This window comes from Pristiophorus japonicus, chromosome 18, assembly GCF_044704955.1.
Source record: "Pristiophorus japonicus isolate sPriJap1 chromosome 18, sPriJap1.hap1, whole genome shotgun sequence".
Classification (NCBI taxonomy): domain Eukaryota; kingdom Metazoa; phylum Chordata; class Chondrichthyes; family Pristiophoridae; genus Pristiophorus; species Pristiophorus japonicus.
The window spans coordinates 35247576-35271498 of NC_091994.1; the positions used below are offsets into that span (position 1 = coordinate 35247576).

Consider the following 23923-nt stretch of genomic DNA (forward strand, 5'->3'; position numbering starts at 1 on the left):
GTGTCTCTCTGTATAATCAGCCCACACCGGGCGATGTCTCTCTGTATAATCAGCCCACACTGAGCGGTGTCTCTCTGTATAATCAGCCCACACCGGGCAGTGTCTCTCTGTATAATCAGCCCACACCGGGCAGTGTCTCTCTGTATAATCAGTCCTCACCGGGCGGCGTCTCTCTGTATAATCAGCCCACACCGGGCGATGTCTCTCTGTATAATCAGCCACACTGAGCGGTGTCTCTCTGTATAATCAGCCCACACTGGGCAGTGTCTCTCTCTATAATCAGCCCACACCGGGCAGTGTCTCTCTGTTTAATCAGCCCACACCGGGTGGTGTCTCTCTGTATAATCAGCCCACACCGGGCGGTGTCCCTCTGTTGAATCAGCCCACACCGGGCGGTGTCTCTCTGTATAATCAGCCCACACCGGGCAGTGTCTCTCTGTATAATCAGCCCACACCGGGCAGTGTCTCTCTGTATAATCAGCCCTCACCGGGCGGCGTCTCTCTGTATAATCAGCCCACACCGGGCGATGTCTCTCTGTATAATCAGCCACACTGAGCGGTGTCTCTCTGTATAATCAGCCCACACTGGGCAGTGTCTCTCTCTATAATCAGCCCACACCGGGCAGTGTCTCTCTGTTTAATCAGCCCACACCGGGTGGTGTCTCTCTGTATAATCAGCCCACACCGGGCGGTGTCCCTCTGTTGAATCAGCCCACACCGGGCGGCCCCTCTCTGTATAATCAGCCCACACCGGGCTGCCCCACTCTGTATAATCAGTCCACACCGGGTGGTGTCTCTCTGTATAATCAGCCCACACCGGGCGGCGTCTCTCTGTATAATCAGCCCACACCGAGCGGTGTCTCTCTGTATAATTAGCCCACACCGGGCAGTGTCTCTCTGTATAATCTGCCCTCACCGGGCGGTGACTCTCTGTTTAATCAGCCCACACCGGGCGCTGTCTCTTTGTGTAATCAGTCCACACCGGGCAGTGTCTCTCAGTATAATCAGCCCACACCGGGCAATGTCTTTCTGTATAATCAGCCCACACCGGGTGGTGTCTCTCTGTATAATCAGCCCACACCGGGCAATGTCTCTCTGTATAATCAGCCCACACTGGGCGGCCCCTCTCTGTATAATCAGCCCACACCGGGCAATGTCTCTCCGTATATTCAGCCCTCACCGGGCGGCGTCTCTCTGTATAATCAGCCACACTGAGCGGTGTCTCTCTGTATAATCAGCCCACACTGGGCAGTGTCTCTCTCTATAATCAGCCCACACCGGGCAGTGTCTCTCTGTTTAATCAGCCCACACCGGGTGGTGTCTCTCTGTATAATCAGCCCACACCGGGCGTTGTCCCTCTGTTGAATCAGCCCACACCGGGCGGTGTCTCTCTGTATAATCAGCCCACACCGGGCAGTGTCTCTCTGTATAATCAGCCCACACCACGCAGTGTCTCTGTGTATAATCAGCCCTCACCGGGCGGCGTCTCTCTGTATAATCAGCCCACACCGGGCGGTGTCTCTCCATATAATCAGCCCACAGCGGGAGGTGTCTCTCTGTATAATCAGCCCACACCGGGCGGCCCCTCTCTGTATCATCAGCCCTCACCGGGTGGCGTCTCTCTGTATAATCCGTCCACACCGGGTGGCGTCTCCCTGTATAATCAGCCCACACCGGGCGGTGTCTCTCTGTATAATCAGCCCTCTCCTGGCGGTGTCTCTCTATTTAATCAGCCCACACCGGGTGGTGTCTCTCTGTATAATCAGCCCACACCGGGCGGCCCCTCTCTGTATAATCAGCCCACACCGGTTAATGTCTCTCTGTATAATCAGCCCTCGCCGGGCGGCGTCTCTCTGTATAATCAGCCCACACCGGGCGGCCCCTCTCTGTATAATCAGCCCACACCGGTTAATGTCTCTCTGTATAATCAGCCCTCGCCGGGCAGTGTCTCTCTGTATAATCAGCCCACACCGGACGATGTCCCTCTTTATAATCAGCCCACACCGGGCGGTGTCTCTGGATAATCAGCCCACACAGGGTGACCCCTCTCTGTATAATCAGCCCACACCGGGCGGCGTCTGCATAATCAGCCCACACCGGGCGGCCCCTTTCTGTATAATCAGCCCACACCGGGCGGTGTCTCTCTGTATAATCAGCCCACACCGGGCAGTGTCTCTCTGTATAATCAGCCCACACGGGGCAGTGTCTCTCTGTATAATCAGCCCACACCGGGCGGCGTCTCTCTGTATAATCAGCCCACACTGAGCGGTGTCTCTCTGTATAATCAGCCCACACTGGGCAGTGTCTCTCTGTATAATCAGCCCACACCGGGCGATGTCTCTCTGTATAATCAGCCCACACTGAGCGGTGTCTCTCTGTTTAATCAGCCCACACCGGGCAGTGTCTCTCTGTATAATCAGCCCACACCGGGCGGTGTCCCTCTGTTGAATCAGCCCACACCGGGCGGTGTCTCTCTGTATAATCAGCCCACACCGGGCAGTGTCTCTCTGTATAATCAGCCCACACCGGGCAGTGTCTCTCTGTATAATCAGCCCTCACCGGGCGGCGTCTCTCTGTATAATCAGCCCACACCGGGCGATGTCTCTCTGTATAATCAGCCACACTGAGCGGTGTCTCTCTGTATAATCAGCCCACACTGGGCAGTGTCTCTCTCTATAATCAGCCCACACCGGGCAGTGTCTCTCTGTTTAATCAGCCCACACCGGGTGGTGTCTCTCTGTATAATCAGCCCACACCGGGCGGTGTCCCTCTGTTGAATCAGCCCACACCGGGCGGCCCCTCTCTGTATAATCAGCCCACACCGGGCTGCCCCACTCTGTATAATCAGTCCACACCGGGTGGTGTCTCTCTGTATAATCAGCCCACACCGGGCGGCGTCTCTCTGTATAATCAGCCCACACCGAGCGGTGTCTCTCTGTATAATTAGCCCACACCGGGCAGTGTCTCTCTGTATAATCTGCCCTCACCGGGCGGTGACTCTCTGTTTAATCAGCCCACACCGGGCAATGTCTCTCCGTATATTCAGCCCTCACCGGGCGGCGTCTCTCTGTATAATCAGCCACACTGGGCAGTGTCTCTCTCTATAATCAGCCCACACCGGGCAATGTCTTTCTGTATAATCAGCCCACACCGGGTGGTGTCTCTCTGTATAATCAGCCCACACCGGGCAATGTCTCTCTGTATAATCAGCCCACACCGGGCGGCCCCTCTCTGTATAATCAGCCCACACCGGGCAATGTCTCTCCGTATATTCAGCCCACACCGGGTGGTGTCTCTCTGTATAATCAGCCCACACCGGGCGGTGTCCCTCTGTTGAATCAGCCCACACCGGGCGGTGTCTCTCTGTATAATCAGCCCACACCGGGCAGTGTCTCTCTGTATAATCAGCCCACACCGGGCAGTGTCTCTGTGTATAATCAGCCCTCACCGGGCGGCGTCTCTCTGTATAATCAGCCCACACCGGGCGATGTCTCTCTGTATAATCAGCCACACTGAGCGGTGTCTCTCTGTATAATCAGCCCACACTGGGCAGTGTCTCTCTCTATAATCAGCCCACACCGGGCAGTGCCTCTCTGTTTAATCAGCCCACACCGGGTGGTGTCTCTCTGTATAATCAGCCCACACCGGGCGGTGTCCCTCTGTTGAATCAGCCCACACCGGGCGGTGTCTCTCTGTATAATCAGCCCACACCGGGCAGTGTCTCTCTGTATAATCAGCCCACACCGGGCAGTGTCTCTCTGTATAATCAGCCCTCACCGGGCGGCGTCTCTCTGTATAATCAGCCCACACCGGGCGATGTCTCTCTGTATAATCAGCCACACTGAGCGGTGTCTCTCTGTATAATCAGCCCACACTGGGCAGTGTCTCTCTCTATAATCAGCCCACACCGGGCAGTGTCTCTCTGTTTAATCAGCCCACACCGGGTGGTGTCTCTCTGTATAATCTGCCCACACCGGGCGGTGTCCCTCTGTTGAATCAGCCCACACCGGGCGGCCCCTCTCTGTATAATCAGCCCACACCGGGCTGCCCCACTATGTATAATCAGTCCACATAGGGTGGTGTCTCTCTGTATAATCAGCCCACACCGGGCGGCGTCTCTCTGTATAATCAGCCCACACCGAGCGGTGTCTCTCTGTATAATTAGCACACACCGGGCTGTGTCTCTCTGTATAATCTGCCCTCACCGGGCGGTGACTCTCTGTTTAATCAGCCCACACCGGGCGCTGTCTCTTTGTGTAATTAGTCCACACCGGGCAGTGTCTCTCAGTATAATCAGCCCACACCGGGCAATGTCTTTCTGTATAATCAGCCCACACCGGGTGGTGTCTCTCTGTATAATCAGCCCACACCGGGCAATGTCTCTCTGTATAATCAGCCCACACCGGGCGGCCCCTCTCTGTATAATCAGCCCACACCGGGCAATGTCTCTCCGTATATTCAGCCCTCACCGGGCGGCGTCTCTCTGTATAATCAGCCCACACCGGGCAGTGTCTCTCTGTTTAATCAGCCCACACCGGGTGGTGTCTCTCTGTATAATCAGCCCACACCGGGCGGTGTCCCTCTGTATAATCAGCCCACACCGGGCGGTGTCTCTCTGTTTAATCAGCCCACACCGGATGGTGTCTCTCTGTATAATCAGTCCACACCGGGTGGTGTCTCTCTGTATAATCAGCCCACACCGCGCAGTGTCTCTCTGTATAATCAGCCCACACCGGGCAGTGTCTCTCTGTATAATCAGCCCACACCAGGCGGCCCCTCTCTGTATAATCAGCCCACACCGGGCGTTGTCTCTGTATAATCAGCCCACACCGGGTGGCCCCTCTCTGTATAATCAGCCCACAACGGGCAGGGTCTCTCTGTATAATCAGCCCACACCAGGCGGCCCCTCTCTTTATAATCAGCCCACACCGAGCGGTGGCTCTGTATAATCAGCCCACACCGGGCGGTGTCTCTCTGTATAATCAGCCCACACCGGGCGGCGTCTCTCTGTATAATCAGCCCACACCGGGCAGTGTCTCTCTGTATAATCAGCCCACACCGGGCAGTGTCTCTCTGTATAATCAGCCCACACCGGGCGGCGTCTCTCTGTATAATCAGCCCACACCGGGCGATGTCTCTCTGTATAATCAGCCCACACTGAGCGGTGTCCCTCTGTATAATCAGCCCACACCGGGCGGCCCCTCTCTGTATAATCAGCCCACACCGGGCGGCCCCTCTCTGTATAATCAGCCCACACCGGGCTGCCCCACTCTGCATAATCAGTCCACACCGGATGGCGTCTCTCTGTATAATCAGTCCACACCGAGTGGTGTCTCTCTGTATAATCAACCCACACCGGGCGGCGTCTCTCTGTATAATCAGCCCACACCGAGCGGTGTCTCTCTGTACAATCAGCCCACACCGGGCGGCGTCTCTCTGTATAATCAGCCCACACCGAGCGATGTCTCTCTGTATAATCAGCCCATACCGGGCGGCGTCTCTCTGCATAATCAGTCCACACCAGGCAGCGTCTCTCTGTATAATCAGCCCACACTGAGCGGTGTCTCTCTGTATAATTAGCCCACACCGGGCAGTGTCTCTCTGTATAATCAGCCCACACCAGGCGGCCCCTCTCTTTATAATCAGCCCACACCGAGCGGTGGCTCTGTATAATCAGCCCACACCGGGCGGTGTCTCTCTGTATAATCTGCCCACACCGGGCGATGTCTCTCTGTATAATCAGCCCACACTGAGCGGTGTCTCTCTGTATAATCAGACCACACTGGGCAATGTCTCTCTCTATAATCAGCCCACACCGGGCAGTGTCTCTCTGTATAATCAGCCCACACCGGGCGGTGTCCCTCTGTATAATCAGCCCACACCGGGCGGCCCCTCTCTGTATAATCAGCCCACACCGGGCGGCCCCTCTCTGTATAATCAGCCCACACCGGGCTGCCCCACTCTGCATAATCAGTCCACACCGGATGGCGTCTCTCTGTATAATCAGTCCACACCGAGTGGTGTCTCTCTGTATAATCAGCCCACACCGGGCGGCGTCTCTCTGTATAATCAGCCCACACCGAGCGATGTCTCTCTGTATAATCAGCCCATACCGGGCGGCGTCTCTCTGCATAATCAGTCCACACCAGGCAGCGTCTCTCTGTATAATCAGCCCACACCGGGCAGTGTCTCTCTGTATAATTAGCCCACACCGGGCAGTGTCTCTCTGTATCATCAGCCCACACCGGGCAGTGTCTCTCTGTATAATCAGCCCTCACCGGGCGGTGACTCTCTGTTTAATCAGCCCACACCGAGCGGTGTCTCTCTGTGTAATTAGTCCACACCGGGCAGTGTCTCTCAGTATAATCAGCCCACACCGGGCAATGTCTCTCTGTATAATCAGCCAACACTGGGCGGTGTCTCTCTGTATAATCAGCCCACACCGGGCAATGTCTCTCTGTATAGTCAGCCCACACCGGGCGGCCCCTCTCTGTATAATCAGCCCACTCCGGGCAGTGTCTCTCTGTATAATCAGCCCACACTGAGCGGTGTCTCTCTGTATAATTAGCCCACACCGGACGGTCCCTCTCTGTATGATCAGCCCACACCGGACAGTGTCTCTCTGTTTAATCAGCCCACACCGGATGGTGCCTCTCTGTATAATCAGTCCACACCGGGTAGTGTCTCTCTGTATAATCAGCCCACACCGGGCGGTGTCTCTCTGTATAATCAGCCAACACCGGGCAGTGTCTCTCTGCATAATCAGTCCACACCGGGCAGTGCCTCTCTGTATAATCAGCCCTCACCTGGCGGTGTCTCTCTATTTAATCAGCCCACACCGGGTGGTGTCTCTCTGTGTAATCAGTCCACACCGGGCAATGTCTCTCTGTATAATCAGCCCACACCGGGTGGTGTCTCTCTGTATAATCAGCCCACACCGGGCAGTGTCTCTCTGTATAATCAGCCCTCACCAGGCAGTGTCTCTCTGTATAATCAACCTACACTGGGCGGTGTCTCTCTGTATAATCAGCGCACACCGGGCAGTGTCTCTCTGTATAATCAGCCCACACCGGGCAGTGTCTCTCTGTATAATCAGCCCACACCGGGTGGTGTCTCTCTGTATAATCAATCCACATCGGGCAGTGCATTTGCACACTGAGTCACAGGAGCCTGATGGAGTTTTAAAAATTATAATATCAAAGAGCGGAATAAATGAAATAAAATGGCAATTACAGGATAATTTTTCACACATTTATCAATTTTCCCTGATTTTTAACAATCCAGTAGTGCCCACTTTAAGCCAGAGCTCGTGTTTCCTGTCTTGCTGTGTGTGATGGCCTTTCTAATCCTACCCTCCATTCTCCCTGCTCCCAGATAATCGGCAGGGGTTCTGTTTCGTCGAGGTTTTGCAGACCATGTGCCAGATGTCTTCCACCAATCGTAACCTGGTCACCAAATCGGAGTGCTGCTGCAATGGAGGCCGGGGCTGGGGCAACCAGTGTGAGCTGTGCCCCCTGCCTGGCACTGCGCGCTACAAGAAAATGTGCCCACACGGACCTGGCTATGCCACAGATGGTCGAGGTAAGGCAGATCTTTACTGGTCCTCTCCTTGGGTTATAAGTGGGCTCACCGCGAGTATTTTTCTACCTGCACACTGGCCAGGGGCCTGGCCCACCGGGACTTCCAGCATATACTCTAATTAATGATCGGAAAACCATGTACCGGAATTTTCAAAATACGCTGTTTGTGGGTGCAGCTCCTGGCTGGATGTACAAAGTCGAAAATGACCTCCCCTGTGCATCAGCTGGGTCAGTGTAACCAAGTGCCCTGTGAGCCAACGCATTACTCACTCCCCAGGTTGTGATTACACTCATTGGGGGAGAAATTCGATCGCGCCTCTGTTGCGGCGTTAATCCAGGCAAAGCGGTACTTTTAGCGCCTTGAAAAAGTTTGCACCTCCCGCCCAGAAATTTGTCGGAATCAGTCGAAGAGCTGACGGGGGCGATAAATCAGCTGTTACACACCAGAGCGCGGGGCGGGGTGCGGTCACGAAAGTTTGGTCGGTACATTTTGCAGACCCATTGCGCATGCGCAGAACTCCGAATCAGATCCCGGGAAAAGCCGAGTCTTAAAGGCGCGACATTGTAATGCACCCATTAAAGTTTTCAAAATCACTTGTTTTCAACCTGCACTGTTATATTTGTCTGCCACTGCAAACTCAGCGGCTTACCACCGTGCTGTGTGTAAACGTTGCACTGACTGTGACCTCCTAGGGAAGCGCTTCCTCATCCCTTTCAGTAGCCACCAGTTAACGACTCTGCAAGCCTGGACCCACTGTTTTTCCAGACGATGTTATTGGCGGACGCTCAATGAGACGCAAGCACCGAAATTAGCGACCGGGAATACGTCATGATTGGAGCAATCGTCAACAGCCAGGCGCTACTGGTTTGCGCCCCCGGTGAATCTCTAATGAATTTTCGGTCGGGGTGCTAAAAACTGCACTCCCGGCCGGTAACTCCTTACACTCCCGTTAATGCTCGTCTGGCCGCTAACTGGCCGCATTAGACAACCGAAAATCCAGCCCATTAAGTTTTAATGCTCCTTTAGTCAAATACCTTTTTTTTGAGTCCATCATCGCTGGCACCAATCCAAGGTCATGCCAACCTGTGGAAAATGCACTACGGGTAAGGTGCACCACAGAGCCTTGTGTTGGCATTCCAAGCTAAGTTCCAATCCCTGCGAGGGATAGAATTGGCTGGTGTGCATTTCAGTATGATGATATTATCCACAGTACACTCCGTATGAACTATCACGCAGTGTGCGGACTGACTGTACTCTGATGGCTCTTCGATAGAACTGTTCCCGCTGACACTCTTTCATTACAGCCCTGGAGTACACCAGCTCTGGTATTAATGGAACAGAATCTGACACGTGTTTATTTGGGGCGGTGGATGAGCCAGTGGGGCCATGAATCAGTATCACTGTGGTGGAATCGGAGAGCAGCAATGCAATGATGAATTTCCATGGATTTGCCTTTGTGGCACACTTTCTCGTGTTAAAATCTACATTAAAGATTGGCACAAAGCTTGTTTCAAAGTTGAGTCCCAATCGAGCTCCAGTCAAGCTTGTTCTTCTTTCAGAACCCATTGCAATTCAATAGCGCTGGATTTACTGGGTTACAAGTACAAAATTAAAAGATCAGCCTTGCCGTTCAATTACAGACATATTGTTTATATATTGTTACAGATGTACATTATATATTACAGATATCGATGAATGTAGAGTCATGCCTAACTTGTGTAAGAATGGACAGTGCATCAACACCATGGGTTCCTTCCGCTGTTTCTGTAATATTGGATACACCACTGATTTAACAGCCACCTCCTGTATTGGTAAGAACCCTTTATGTCATCCTTTTCTTGTGCAAACTGTGAGTGATGCACAGCAATCTTACAGACACGCTTCATATACACACATCTGAATATTGCTTTTTAAAGAAAGGTACATTCTTTTTTTTATATATTGACAAACCCAAGTGATAGCCCAAGGCCCTAAGTGCTGGACGTCACTAATGTTGGAAAGAGTCAGAGAGAAGACGAGGCAAGTCAGGAAAAAGAGATAAGGTGACCCAGGCTTGGGTTATAAAAGCCTGCAGATTTTGGGAGGGAGCGGAGGGATTCCACAGTTTTCAGATCCTTGGAAAGAATGGGTTAGGGTTTGGGTGCGATGAGCCTCGATTTCAGCACAGTAAGGATGCAGGGAGGAGAAAGAGTGCAGCAGGACCGGACAGTTGGAGCTTAAGAGGAACAAGAGAGCAAAGTTCTGAGAATTACCGATCATAGTAGTATCAATAAAACAAAGAGAGACAAAGCAAGCTGTGGTAGAGAGCAAGTGACTTGAGGTGGAGAGGGATCACCTATCATACGAGAAACATTTACTTGTGCCCTATTGAGGCATTTGGAAGGGGAGAGAAGTCTCTCCAGATAAGGGAGCAGGCTTCAAAACTTGTCTGGGATTTGCCTCCATGGTGAATTGTTGGGGGAAATTGTAGAGACTTTATTTGAGGAAGGGATTCCAATCTTAATGGAGACCAGTATGTCCAGTTAACTGCTTCCTGTGAGACTAGGTTGGATGATTGAATGAGAACCAGATGATGACTATCAGCAAGCTTTTCATTGTTCAGCACGAGCGGCGAGAAGCACAAAGCTGCAGAATTTAAATCAGCGCTAATTTACAAAATGGACAAATACTGAAATCTCTGTAATCTAAAAGTGATGATGAAGTCGGTCATGTATGTGAGTTCCTGGCGAGCCTCTTGTACTAGGTTCAAGCACCCTTTGGGGTGCTGGGACCCACAATTCCAGTCACTGCTTTGCTTGTGGGTGCCTGTGTTTCGAACATACTGCTGTCACAGTTTGTGAGGCTGGCCCCAGCTGTTTCCTGCAGGGCAGCAGTGTCACTTCAGCATCGGCTGCTGGTTCACTGGGCGAAGGCACTGCCTGGCGTGTAACAGAGGACACAATCTGTGCTGCATCAGCTGATCTTAGCTGTAGGTTCATGCTGATTCTGATGGGACTGGGTTCATGGGACCACCAAGAGTAATTCAGAACGTTAACATCTTCTTCCTCATCACATCCTCACAGATCTCGATGAGTGTGCACAGTCGCCCAAACCGTGCAACTTCATCTGCAAGAATACAGAAGGCAGCTACCAGTGCTCATGCCCACGAGGCTACATCCTGCAGGAAGATGGCAAGACGTGTCGAGGTAGGGGGCTGAGGCACTACAGCGTCACACATTCCGTGTGCTGGGGCAACACAAAACACCTAATTGTGTCTGTGGCTCAGTGGGTAGCACTCTCACCTCTGAGTCGGAAGGTTATAGGTTCAAGTCCCACTCTAGCGACTTGAGTACAAAATTCAGGCCGACACTTCCAGTGCAGTGCTGAGGGAGTGCTGCACTGTCGGGGACCTGTCTTTCGGATGAGGCATTAAAACCATCTGCCCTCTCAGGTGGGTGTAAAAGATCCCATGGCACTATTTCAAAGAAGAGCAGGGGAATACTCACTTGTATCCTGACCAATATTTACCCTGCAACCAACATAAAAAAAAAACAGATTACCTGGTCATTATCACATTGCTGTTTGTGGGAGCTTTCTGTGCGCAAATTGGCTGCCGCATTTCCTACATTACAACAGTGACTACACTCCAAAAAAAACAGTACTTTATCCATCAGCACATGGTTTAACAGAGGAAATCAGCAGAGACCAGTAGCAGCGGGTCTCCACCCCTTTTGTGCTTGAGGGGCATCCATGGCAGAGGTGGGAAGCTCCCGTCTGAAAATGGCAGATGCATTTAAATTGTATGTAAATGATGCAAAAGTGACATGTTAATGCCTCTCGTCATTTGTGGGAATTGCACCTGGTGTGTTCGAGGAGAGTTGGTGGTGGTGGGCTGCTGGCACTGGGGACAGCAAGGGGCACCGGTGGGGCTGGGGGTCCCAAAGCTGGTAGGCATTGTGCTGCTGCAGGTGTGTCAGACAGTGACAGGTTCACGCCCATTCCACCCCCCCAGGTAACGAGGCCGAATCCAGGAATTCAGCTGTGCTCAGTGCAGCCCAGTCAAGGGCACACTGCCTGATTGCACTGACGGGGGGAGAAAAATCAGCCCTCGACCCCTCCATCTGGGGCCCCTCAACCCCCTCCATCCGGAGCCCCTCGACCCCTTCCATCCGGGGCCCCTCGACCCCTCCATCTGGGGCCCCTCAACCCCCTCCATCCGGGGCCTCTCGACCCCTCCATCTGGGGCCCCTCAACCCCCACCATCCGGAGACCCTCGACCCCTTCCATCCGGGGCCCCTCGACCCCTCCATCTGGGGCTCCTCGACCCCTTCCATCCGGAGCCCCTCGACCCCTTCCATCCGGGGCCCCTCGCCCCCTCCATCCGGAGCCCCTCGACCCCTTCCATCCGGAGCCCCTCGACCCCTTCCATCCGGGGCCCCTCGCCCCCTCCATCCGGAGCCCCTCGACCCCCTCCATCCGGAGCCCCTCGACCCCTTCCATCCGGAGCCCCTCGACCCCTTCCATCCGGGGCCCCTCGCCCCCTCCATCCGGAGCCCCTCGACCCCCTCCATCCGGGGCCCCTCGACCCCCTCCATCCAGAGCCCCTCGACCCCTTCCATCCGGGGCCCCTCGACCCCTCCATCTGGGGCCCCTCAACCCCCTCCATCCGGGGCCCCTCGACCCCTCCATCTGGGGCCCCTCAACCCCCACCATCCGGAGCCCCTCGACCCCTTCCATCCGGGGCCCCTCGACCCCTCCATCTGGGGCTCCTTGACCTCCTCCATCCGGAGCCCCTCGACCCCCTCCATCCGGGGCCCCTCGACCCGCTCCCTCCGGAGCCCCTCAACCCCCTCCATCTGGAGCCCCTCGACCCGCTCCCTCCGGAGCCCCTCGACCCCTCCATCTGGGGCCCCTCAACCCCCTCCCTCCGGAGCCCCTCGACCCCTCCATCTGGGGCCCCTCAACCCCATCCCTCCGGAGCCCCTCGACCCCTCCATCTGGGGCCCCTTGACCTCCTCCATCCGGAGCCCCTCGACCCCCTCCATCCGGGGCCCCTCGACCCGCTCCCTCCGGAGCCCCTCGACCCCCTCCATCCGGAGCCCCTCGACCCCCTCCATCCGGAGCCCCTCGACCCGCTCCATCCGGGGCCCCTCGACCCACTCCATCCAGGGCCCCTCGACCCCCTCCATCCGGGACCCCTCGACCCCCTCCATCCGGGGCCCCTCGACCCCCTCCATCCGGGGCCCCTCGACCCCCTCCATCCGGGACCCCTCGACCCCCTCCATCTGGGGCCCCTCGACCCCCTCCATCCGGGGCCCCTCGACCCCTCCATCCGAGGCCCCTCGACCCCCTCCATCCGGAGCCCCTCGACCCCCTTCATCCGGGGCCCCTCGACCTGCTCCATCCGGGGCCCCTCGACCCCCTCCTTCCAAGGCCCCTCGACCCCCTCCATCCGGGGCCCCTCGACCCGCTCCATCCTGAGCTCCTTAATCCCCTCCATCTGGGGCCCCTCGACCCGCTCCATCCTGAGCTCCTCAATCCCCTCCATCCGGGGCCGCTCGACCAGCTCCATCCGGAGCCCCTCGACCAGCTCCATCCGGAGCCCCTCGTCATCCCCTGGAGTTATTCCTAATTTTTTTTCCATTTATTTCCTCCATAGATCTTGATGAATGTTCAACTAAACAGCACAACTGTCAGTTCCTGTGTGTTAACACTATAGGATCCTTCACGTGCAAGTGTCCGCCTGGTTTCACACAACACCACACGTCGTGCATTGGTGAGTAAACGTGAGCAATTACAAGGGACAGTCAAATCGCTTTCAAACCTGGATTGGTTCATGTTTGAGTCAGTTTGAAGTGTTCACTGTTATCCCTTATTGCCTGGTGGGTCAGTTCAGGGCAGTCCTGAACCACTCCACCATGTAAAACAGACGATGGCTGTCAAAGCATTGACACCACCAGGAATTCCAGTTCGGAAGGTGGGTTTCCCCCATAAATAGAATGGAGCTCCACATTGGTAGGTGGGTAAATGTCCTGCCCAGTGTGGGTTGGGTGGGTAAATGTCCTGCCCAGTGTGGGTTGGGTGGGTAAATACCCTGCCCAGTGTGGGTTGGGTGGGTAAATACCCTGCCCAGTGTGGGTTGGGTGGGTAAATACCCTGCCCAGTGTGGATTGGGTGGGTAAATGCTTTGCCCAGTGTGGGCTGGTGGGTAAACGCTTTGCCCAGTGTGGGCTGATGGGTAAACACACTGCCCAGTGTGGGCTGATGGGTAAACGCTCTGCCCAATGTAACACGGGCCCACACAGAGCAGGAAGGTCCCAGATAGGTTTGCCGAGCTGTGCAAAGTTAGCTGATCCAAGTTGGGATTCCGATAGGCGTGCTACCATTGGCCTCAGTGCATCTGAGGAAATATTAACCATGGTTCTTGCTCCATTCACTTTCCATTGGCCCCTGCTGGAAATGCGTGTGGACAGTGGTGGAGGACAGGGTCGAGCTCAGCCTTGTACCCGCCCCTCCACCATGTAGAATATACCTGGTGTAATTAGAAGTCAATCAGCGGTGTCCTTTAGTAATGTAACTTTTTCTTTCTCTTGTTAACAGACAACAATGAATGCATGGGTCAGGCCAGCGTCTGTGGTTCAAAGGGCTCATGCCAGAACACGCCAGGAAGCTTCAGCTGTGATTGCCAGAAAGGATTCTCGTTGGATGGCACTGGTCTCAACTGTGAAGGTACAAAGAGTGGAAGTGTTTATAGGACGGTAAATTGGACAGGAAGCATTTTATTTCAGAGGGGCTGAAAAATTAGTTTAATAATTAAATGGACAGTGTCCTTGGTCCAAAGTGGATAACCTCATATTTTATCACAATATACTCTAGCTGCCAAATTTTTACCCACTCACTTAGCCTATCTATATCCCTTTGCAGATTTTTTGTGGCCTCCCCACAATTTGCTTTCCCACCCATCTTTGCATCATCAGCAAACTTGGCCACATTACATTCGGTCCATTCATCCAAGTCATGAATATAGATTGTAAATAGTTGGGGACCCAGCACTGATTCCAGCGGCACCCCACTAGTCACTGTTTGCCAACTGGAAAATGACCCATTTATCCCAACTCTCTGTTTTCTGTTAGTTAGCCAATCCTATATCCATGCTAATATAATACCCCCAACCCCATGAATTATCTTGTGCAGTAACCTTTTTATGTGGCACCTTATCGAATGCCTTCTGCAAATCCAAATTCACCACATCCAATGGTTCCCCCTTATCCACTCTACGCGAAACATCCTCAAAGAACTCCAGCAAATTTGTCAAACATGATTTCCCTTTCATAAAACCATGCTGACTCTGCTTGATTGAATTATGCTTTTCCAAATGTCCTGCTACTGCTTCCTTAATGAACTCCAGCATTTTCCCAATGACCGATGTTAGGCTAACTGGTCTATAGTTTCCTGCTTTCTGTCTGCCTCCTTTTTTAAATAGGGGCATTACATTTGCGGTTTTCCAATCCGCTGGGACCGCCCCAGAATCCAGGGAATTTTGGTAGATTACATCCATCCACTATCTCTGCAGCCACTTCTTTTAAGACCCAAGGATGTAAGCCATCAGGTCCAGGGGACTTGTCCACCTTTTAGTCCCATTATTTTACCTAGTACTACTTCATTAGTGATAATGATTGTATTAAGTTCCTCCCTCCATTTAGAATGGAGATGAGAAGGAATTTCTTCTCTCTGAGGATTGTAAATCTGTGGAATTCTCTGCCCCAGAGAGCTGTAGAGACAGGGTCATTGAATATACTTAAGGTGGAGATAGACAGATTTTTAGCGATAAGAGAGTGAAAGGTTATGGAGAGCAGGCAGGGAAATGGAGTGAGCCCAAGATCAGATCAGCCATGATCTTATTAAATGGCAGGGCAGGCTCAAGGGGCCAAATGGCCTACTCTTGCTCCTATTTCTAATGTTCCTATGTACCTTCCCATCTATCCTCATCCTGACCCTGCCCCAAATCCTAGTTCCATCCGACCAGTTCCAGCTTCAGGTCAGATCAAGTTCAGCAGCCACTCCCCAACTCTATCAGAATTTATCACAGGTCAGGAGGGTGGAGACCTGGTGGCATGAGGTTCTACCCCAAACTCCTCTCCCATCCAGATGACACTAATTCCAGGCCAAAATAACAGCATGCAGTTTACTAGCTACAAACTGTTTCAAACTTAGAAAGGCCAGATTCAAAACTCCGAAGCTTAGATTCAAATGATATTGTTTAAAGGACTATTAAATTAGATAACGCACATTGGATGAACAACAATACCAATGAATCATATTCATGAATCCTAAGAGGAATCTTTTCCTAACCTAGTGTGCAAATCACAGTGACCTGTTGATTGTGGTGTAAGGACCTATAGAAGCCACTTGCTCCTATTTTGGAATGTCACTTGGGTTAAAGACCACACCTTGACCATCTTATGTTGAATGGATGATAAGGGTCTCTGGTTCAGGTCCACGGCCCCCAGTGTTTAAGTTTCTAAAGATCTTGAGACTGCATGTTTGGTCCCTGTAGGTAAAGGTACATTCAGATGCAGCTCTGCTTCATCCTGGCTCAGTGCCAGATCTCACTTGACATCTCACCGACTTTCCTTACTCTCCAACCCGCAGATGTTGATGAATGCGACGGGAACCACCGCTGCCAGCATGGCTGCCAGAACATGTTGGGTGGATACAGATGTAGCTGCCCTCAAGGCTACATGCAGCACTACCAGTGGAACCAATGTGTGGGCAAGTATCGGAGCTCTTGGGACTGAGCGAGGTCAGGACAACTTCAGTATTAATGGAACTGAGGGCGACAGGGCAACTTCATCTTAACCTGCCAATAGCTTAAGTTGGGCAAACCTGGCAGTGTCCATTGGTGGGCTGCACTGTAATGCATTGGAAGCTTGTGGGTTGATCCACACTATCGCCTAAACAGTGACTCACCAATCTTGGTGAAGTGGAGTGAGGTCATGTCTGAGCATGAGTTACTGTAAGCAGGTTACCTTCCTGCCCCTTCAGTCTCAGAGCGTCATGTGTGAGTAGGAAAGATAGAAAAGAGAGGAGAAAAAAATTAGAGATAAAAAGTGGGAAATGCCGCACCCAGTGTGGTGCTAGACCATTCGGAAAGTTCCCTCAGTCAATCCCTGGTCTGCTGAGATAGCTGGCCTGGGCCGAGGCAACAATAGGAGTGCTCCAATTGGCCTCCGTGACCCTGGGCTAGGGAGGAGTGAGGTTCAGCAAGCATTCCCTCTCCTGATCACTATCTAATAACCCTTGCTCGGAAATCCACATAGTTGGACATTGCACAAGTGCACGATGAGCCATGATGCACCTTTCCATTCCCAACAATTGAAGAGCATATTATTATAGGCTGGCTGGCTGCCTCGGCCGACACACAAAGAATTGTCGCAGGTGCAGTAGCAGAGGATGGCTGTGCTTGATTGGTCCCACGCGAGTGTCAGTGCTGTCAGGAGGGGAGGAAGATGCTGAATATTATTGAAGACGTTGTGTCGCTAATCTCGCTTTGACTGTTTTTCAGATGAGAATGAATGCAGCAATCCCACTGCCTGTGGCGCAGCCTCCTGTTATAACACTCTGGGCAGCTACAAATGCCTCTGTCCGTCTGGGTTTGATTTTGACCAATACGCCGGGGGATGTCAGGATGTGAATGAGTGCTCGGCCTCTGGAAACCCCTGCTCTTATGGCTGCTCCAACACAGACGGCGGCTACCTCTGCGGCTGCCCAGGAGGGTACTTCAGGGTGGGCCAAGGGTAAGTAACACGCCAACGAGCCGCCTCGGGGTGGGGGAGGGGAGGGAGAGCTGAGGTACTATAGCCCTGTTTGATAATAAGGTCTGAAACAATTGAACGAATGCCTAATCTGATATTTGATAAGATTCTCAAAATCTGAAAATAAATTGAGGTTTAATCAAATTCTTTGGACCATTTCCCCTTAAATGCTGCTAGCACTGTCTTGTCCATGACCACATACATAACACATCTCCCTCTCTTCCTCCAGCACCAACACTTTATTATTTCATTATGAGTAGGAGGGACCAAAAGGAGAATCTCAAGTGAGTCCATCACTGACCAGAGAAGAGATTGTAAATTCCTTTGTGGGGAGTGTTTGAGGAGTGAGGCAATTTAAACACGTTTCCGTGAGTCTCATTCTTTGCATACAACTCCATCTCCATGTCCCTGTACAGGTGCCCCACCCTGCCCCCTACCTTGTCCTCACAAGATTCAGGTAGCGATTGTCAGAGTGAAAACGTAAATGACAGAGTAAGTTATAAAAGCTCTGACCAGGTGGCACATATCCTGCATTGAGGGAGCTGAGGGATACACACAGCGGAGATTTGCAGAGCAGTGGCCAACATCAAGCAGAAATGATTAAGCACTGGTGATTGGAAGCGGCAGGCGTAGTGCCTATATTTAAAAAGGGCAACAAATCTTAGCTAAGTAACTACAGATATATCAGCCGTCTAGGCCGTAAGTTCTGGCATTTCCTCCCTAAACATCTCCGTCTCTCTCTCCTTTAAGATGCTCCTTAAAACCTACCTCTTTGACCAAGCATTCAGTCACCTGTTCTACTGTCTCTTTGGCTCAGTGACAATATTCTTTGTCTGATTACATTCCTGTGAAGCGCCTTAGGACATTTTACTAGGGTATCAATGCAGGTTGTTTCTGTTGGCATATGTGTAAAATAATGGAATCCAATGCAGAGTTAGCTGGAAGAGGTAGAGTAATAATTTAATCATTATAATCTAATAAGGACCAGCCTGGATTTGGAATGATAAGATCCTATCTGAAAGATCTCTGACTTCTTTGAGGGTGTTTAGAGTGGAATTCCCTACAATATAGTTTATTTTCAGCTTCAACAACAGGAACAACTTGCATTAATAAAGTGCAGACCCCCGACCTTTTGCGATTTCTCGCCTGTCTCCCCCTCTGCCCTCTCAAAGCTAATTTCATCTGCTCCTTTGATCTACTCCGCATGTTGCTCCCATGCTAACTGACATAGTCAATAATTCTCTTTTCTTAGGCACCATTCCGCTTCCCTTCAAAACCAGCATCATTACATTCCCCCCCCTCAAAATCTGCATCTATTCTCACCAAACTCCCTTTCCTCTCTCAGGTTCTCGAGTGTGTAATTGCCTCCCGCTCCACGTCCATCTCTCCTGAAATTCCATGTTCAAAGTCACAAATGATCTCCTCTGTGATTGTGATCGTAGAGAAGGAAAATCCAGAATATTACAGCCAGAATCGGAGGGCATGAATTTAAATTACAGATGTTAGAATGAGAGACTCGGGGTACCGGAGGGATGGACTTCAATGGGCTTCAGGGTACTGGAGGGAGGGGCTCGAATGGGAGATTAAGGGTACTAAAGGGATGGGTTTCAATGAGAGACTAAATGGTACTGGAGGGAGGGGCTCCAATGGGAGACTAAGAGTACTAAAGGGATGGGTTTCAATGGGAGACTAATGGTACTGGAGGGATAGGCTCCAATGAGAGACTAATGGTACTGGAGGGATAGGCTCCAATGGGAGACTAATGGTACTGGAGGGATTGGGTTTCAATGGGAGACTAAGGGTACTAAAGGGATGGGTTTCAATGGGAGACTAAGGGTACTGGAGGGATGCGCTCCAATGGGAGACGAAGGGTACTAAAGGGATTGGGTTTCAATGGGAGACTAAGGGTACTGGAGGGATTGGGTTTCAATGGGAGACTAAGGGTACTGGAGGGATGGGTTTCAATGGAAGTGTTGGAGTACCAGAGGGATGAGGGGGTGACCATTGCCCACACAACTGTACCCTAGTGAGTACCTTCAGGAGATGGGGGTTAAATGTCAAATATAGAAAAATATATCCAAATACTTCAATATACAGTTATTGTAATTGATATGATTAGAATCTGTACTAAGTGTTTTTTGCGTCTGTGCTGCTGTTGATTACCTGTTCAGACACTGTATAACTGGAATGGGGTTCGGGAATGGTCACTACCTGCCCGTGGAGGAGGAAGAGGTGGATGAGGAGAATGTGCTGTCCCCTGAGACATGCTATGAATGCAAGATCAATGGCTATCCCAAGAGAGGCAGGCACCGGAGAAACACAAATGGCACTGAATCGCATGAGGTAATTTCAGGAAACACCCAGAACCAAAGAAGAATGGCATGTGTTTATATATTTTGTGACTCAGAAACACCTCACAGCACTTCACATACAATGACCTATTACAGTTAATTACAGTTATTGTTTTGTAGGTAAATGCAGCAGCCACTTTGTGCATAGTAAGGTCCCCAAAACAGCAAATGAGATGAATGGCTTGTTGGCGGGCACTGTTTGAAGAAGGAATGTTTGCCTGGACACTGTGAGATTTCCTTGCTCTTCTTCAAATAGTGCCATGGGATCTTTTACATCTACCTGAGTGGGCAGCCGGGGCCTCGGTTTACTCTCTCATCTCGGGTGACCCCAGTGTGAACTTCCAACTGTGCAATTCTTGAGTTAGTCAACCACCATTAATTGGGACAGAATTATTCTGGACAGCACGCACTAAAATTAGGAAGAAAGTTTAAGGAAATTGGTCTTATTTTCTTTGAAAAGGTGATTTCAGAATGCTTTAATTGAAGTTTTCAAAATTACAAAGGGAATTTAGAATATTGATCACTATGCTGAAGAGTTCAAATCGCAGGGAACACAACTTAAAAATGATGAAACAAGAAGGAAAATCAGGGTAATTGATTTGTGGAATAAGTTCCCAGGGAAGGGTATTGAAGTGGGCAGTATCAATGGGAACAATAGTCCTTTTGAAGAGAAAAGTGATGAGAGATATAGTGGGAAAATGGTTTGGTGGGGTTGAGGAATATGGTTAGAAGCTGGGTTTGTGGCGATGAGGGATATGATGACAAGGTGGGGTTGATCAAAATGCAACAGGTTTTTGGGCCTGACAGATTATAATTAACTAACAATTTCTTGGAAATGTCAAAAGCTGTCCCCTGAAAGCAGATTTATTGAGCTCATTTTTTTTTTAATAACAGAATCACAAGGTTAGTCTGGCTAGCTTGGACACTGATGCACCAATCCCATTGAATGTGAATATCTCGGACATGGGAATCCACGATCATATCATGGAATTCCTGCCAGCCATCGAGCCCCTGGAAAACCATGTGCGGTACATCATCTCCAGCGGGAACGAAGCCAGCTTCTTCAGAATCCACCAGAAGAATGGACTCAGTTACCTCCATCTAAGCCGCAAAAAGGCCATGCGAGGAAAGTACACACTGGAGATTTCCAGTATGCCCCTGTACAGGAAGAGGGACCTCCTGAAGCTGGAAGATGAGAATGACGTTGACTACCTCGTGGGTGATATCGGCGAGGCCCTCCGAATGAAGCTTCAAATTCATCTTCTTTAATGTTCTTGTCTTATCACCCTTGGTGGGGGAAAAAACCCACCATTTTAAATAGCACCTCAGCACCAACCTCTCAACACTAAACTTGATGATGGGATAGTGGGCTGTGTCAGCTCAACAAAGTCTTTACACAACAATCCTCTTCACTTAGGCTATGTACTGGGGACTGAACAATATCTTCGGGAGTGTGCCACAGTTTCCGCATGTACAGCAGATGATCAGACACCAATTGAGAAGGACCAATTCATATTTAAAGTTAAGGTTTGAAATTCCTTGTTTTGACCAGTTTTCCTTTTAATGCCGTGATTTAAATTAGAAAGTGCTTACTGAAGGGGTCAACTATATTGGAGCAAAATAAACACACAGCATTGGGATTGGAGGGTCAGTGAGGATAAGGGTGTTGGTGGATTTAAGTGAATGGATGCTATTGAGTCAGAGATGCAAAGGAGTTTGCTTTGTATTTAGAGAGAGGAATAACTTACATTTCCACATTGCATTATTAACTAATGTCATTAGTAATTAAATTGAAACAAAGAATCGGAGAACCTGAAGGAATCTGATTTTATTTTTTTATTAAGTAACTTGGTCCTCTTTCAGTGACCGGCCCATCCTATTCTCATCACCCTGCCGTTCACTCTCCCCCATCCTATTCTCAGGGGCCGTTCGCTCTCCGCCATCCTATTCTCATCACCCTGATGTTCGCTCTGGCTCATCCTATTCTCAGGGTCCGTTAGCTCTCCCCCGTACTATTCTCAGGGCACCCTGTCGTCAGCCCATCCTATTCTCATCACCCTCCTGTTCGCTCTCCCCCATCCTATTCTCAGAGGCCGTTCGCTCTCCGCCATCCTATTCTCATCACCCTGCCATTCACTCTCCCCCATCCTATTCTCATCACCCTGCCATTCACTCTCCCCCATCCTATTCTCATCACCCTGACGTTCACTCTCCCCCATCCTATTCTCAGGGGCCATTCGCTCTTCCCCATCCTATTCTCATCACCCTGACGTTCACTCTCCCCCATCCTATTCTCAGGGGCCATTCGCTCTTCCCCATCCTATTCTCAGGGGCCGTTCGCTCTCCCCCATCCTATTCTCATCACCCTTCCGTTCGCTCCGCCCCATCCTATTCTCAAGGGTCCCCTGGCATTGGCTCTGGCCCGTCCTATTCTCAGGGACTGTTAGTTGTTCTGATCAGAGTGCTGTTGTGTTGTGGAGAAATCCAGTTTGTATAAATTTCTGAATCTTTCACTTCTGACATTGGAACTATTCACTTAACCAGGGACCTTTGTCCAGATCGAATCAGTTGCAAAATAGTTGACCATGGGAGACGGAGCATAGGCTTCCATTTTGTGATGAATATCTTTGCATAAACTGACCACCTATTACTGAGCAATCTGGCCGCTGAGGTCAGCATGAAAACTGGAAGTGAGGTATTTCCAGCTCAATTCTCGCCAACTCAGTATAGAACAGCAGGTAGGTGTCACTGAGGCAGCATCTTCTTAAAGCACATTCCCCTTTAATAAGATGAGTAGTCACTAACAGAGAGCTGGTGGTGTTTATTATGCTTCAGTGAGTTGGGATGAATGATTATAGATCACTGGAATGTCAGGGGTTAAGAGCGATGTGTGCGTTGTTGCAGGGCCTTGTCCAATGGTCCCTAATATGGAAGCACTTGTTGAGCAAGCATGGCATTATATCCCAGCATCCTTTTCTCAGTATCTAACAATCTCCACTTTTTGGTTGAAAACAAGTGAGAAACCCATGTCCTATAAACAGCGTCAGTAATGAAAGGAAAAGGAATCTTTGGAAACTGATTCAGGAATCCCAGCTGTGTGCTTGTTTGCTGGTAGGTCTGAGTGACTCTTGAAGAATATTCCATGTGGATCTCAGACAGCTGAGGCTCCCTCTGTACTGTGCCAATAGGATTAAGCTCCACGTGCAGTGTGGGAGTTTAGCTGTGGTGTGTTTCCTGCTCCAGTGAAATGTGTTCTTTTCTGCAAACACTGGGACAAAGGTAGGATCCTAATTCTCGGCCTTATATTCCAGTCGAGGATGCTGCCATCTCACCTGAGACATGCAGACCTCAATGCAGAGTAGACCAACTCTTTTTAATGTATCAGTGAGAGTAAGAGGTTTTTACACAAGGCTAAAGAATATATTTTTAATTAAATATGTGGAATTGCTTTATTGTAAGCTCAGCGAGATTGGCCCTCAAGCAAGGATTGGCCCCCATCCTACTGTCCAACAGTGACAGGATTCCCATCCCCCATCCTACCACCCAACAGGTACAGGATTGGCCCTGTCCTATCATCCAATAGTTAGAGGATTGACCCCGTACTACCACCGAAACAGGTACAGGATTGGCCCCCCCCATCCTACCATCCAATAGGTACAGTATTGGCCCCAACCTCCCACCCAACAGTGACAGGATTTGCCCTGTCCTATCGCCCAATAGTTAGAGGATTGGCCCCGTATAAGCGCCTGACAGAAACAGGATTGGCCCCGTCTGACCATCCAACAGATAGAGGATTGGCCCCATCCTCCTGTCCAAGAAAGGATGTTCCCCTTCCCTCCTATCTGACAGTGAGAAGCACATGGAATATTATCTTTGGATTAAGTGCATTCTGACCTGCTAATGCATACAGCAGATAGAAAATAAAATTGGTTCTCAGTGCTTCAGTTCTCACTTAAAACGCTGTGTGAGACACAAACACTGGATTATGTACTGTAGCTGATAGAATCACCCAGCTGATTGCGTGAGCCACATGCAACTTTTCTGCAAAGCAGTTCATACAGCAAATGATTCTGCATCAGCCTCACATCCTCAGTTATAACACTGCACCAAACATTCAGGTTCTTTTGAAGGGGACCCACAGGAAGATCCTGTTTCCCTCTCTCTCTCCATATTTGGTAAAGTCTCATTCTATGAAGA

The 23923-nt window shown here is 50.8% G+C and overlaps 1 protein-coding gene across 1 annotated transcript in view; it reads left to right on the forward strand.

Moving 5' to 3' along the window:
- fbn2b (fibrillin 2b) overlaps window positions 1–21665 on the forward strand; it is a 563973-nt gene extending 542308 nt beyond the window's left edge. Inside the window, exons 58-66 of the mRNA XM_070859858.1 lie at window positions 7375–7581; window positions 9267–9392; window positions 10644–10766; window positions 13220–13336; window positions 14161–14289; window positions 16213–16332; window positions 17126–17357; window positions 19547–19718; window positions 20621–21665. Of these exons, the coding sequence (XP_070715959.1) occupies window positions 7375–7581; window positions 9267–9392; window positions 10644–10766; window positions 13220–13336; window positions 14161–14289; window positions 16213–16332; window positions 17126–17357; window positions 19547–19718; window positions 20621–20995 (1601 nt within the window). The 3' untranslated portion in view covers window positions 20996–21665. The remainder of the gene's footprint in view (window positions 1–7374; window positions 7582–9266; window positions 9393–10643; window positions 10767–13219; window positions 13337–14160; window positions 14290–16212; window positions 16333–17125; window positions 17358–19546; window positions 19719–20620) is intronic.
- The last annotated feature ends 2258 nt before the right edge of the window (window positions 21666–23923 follow it).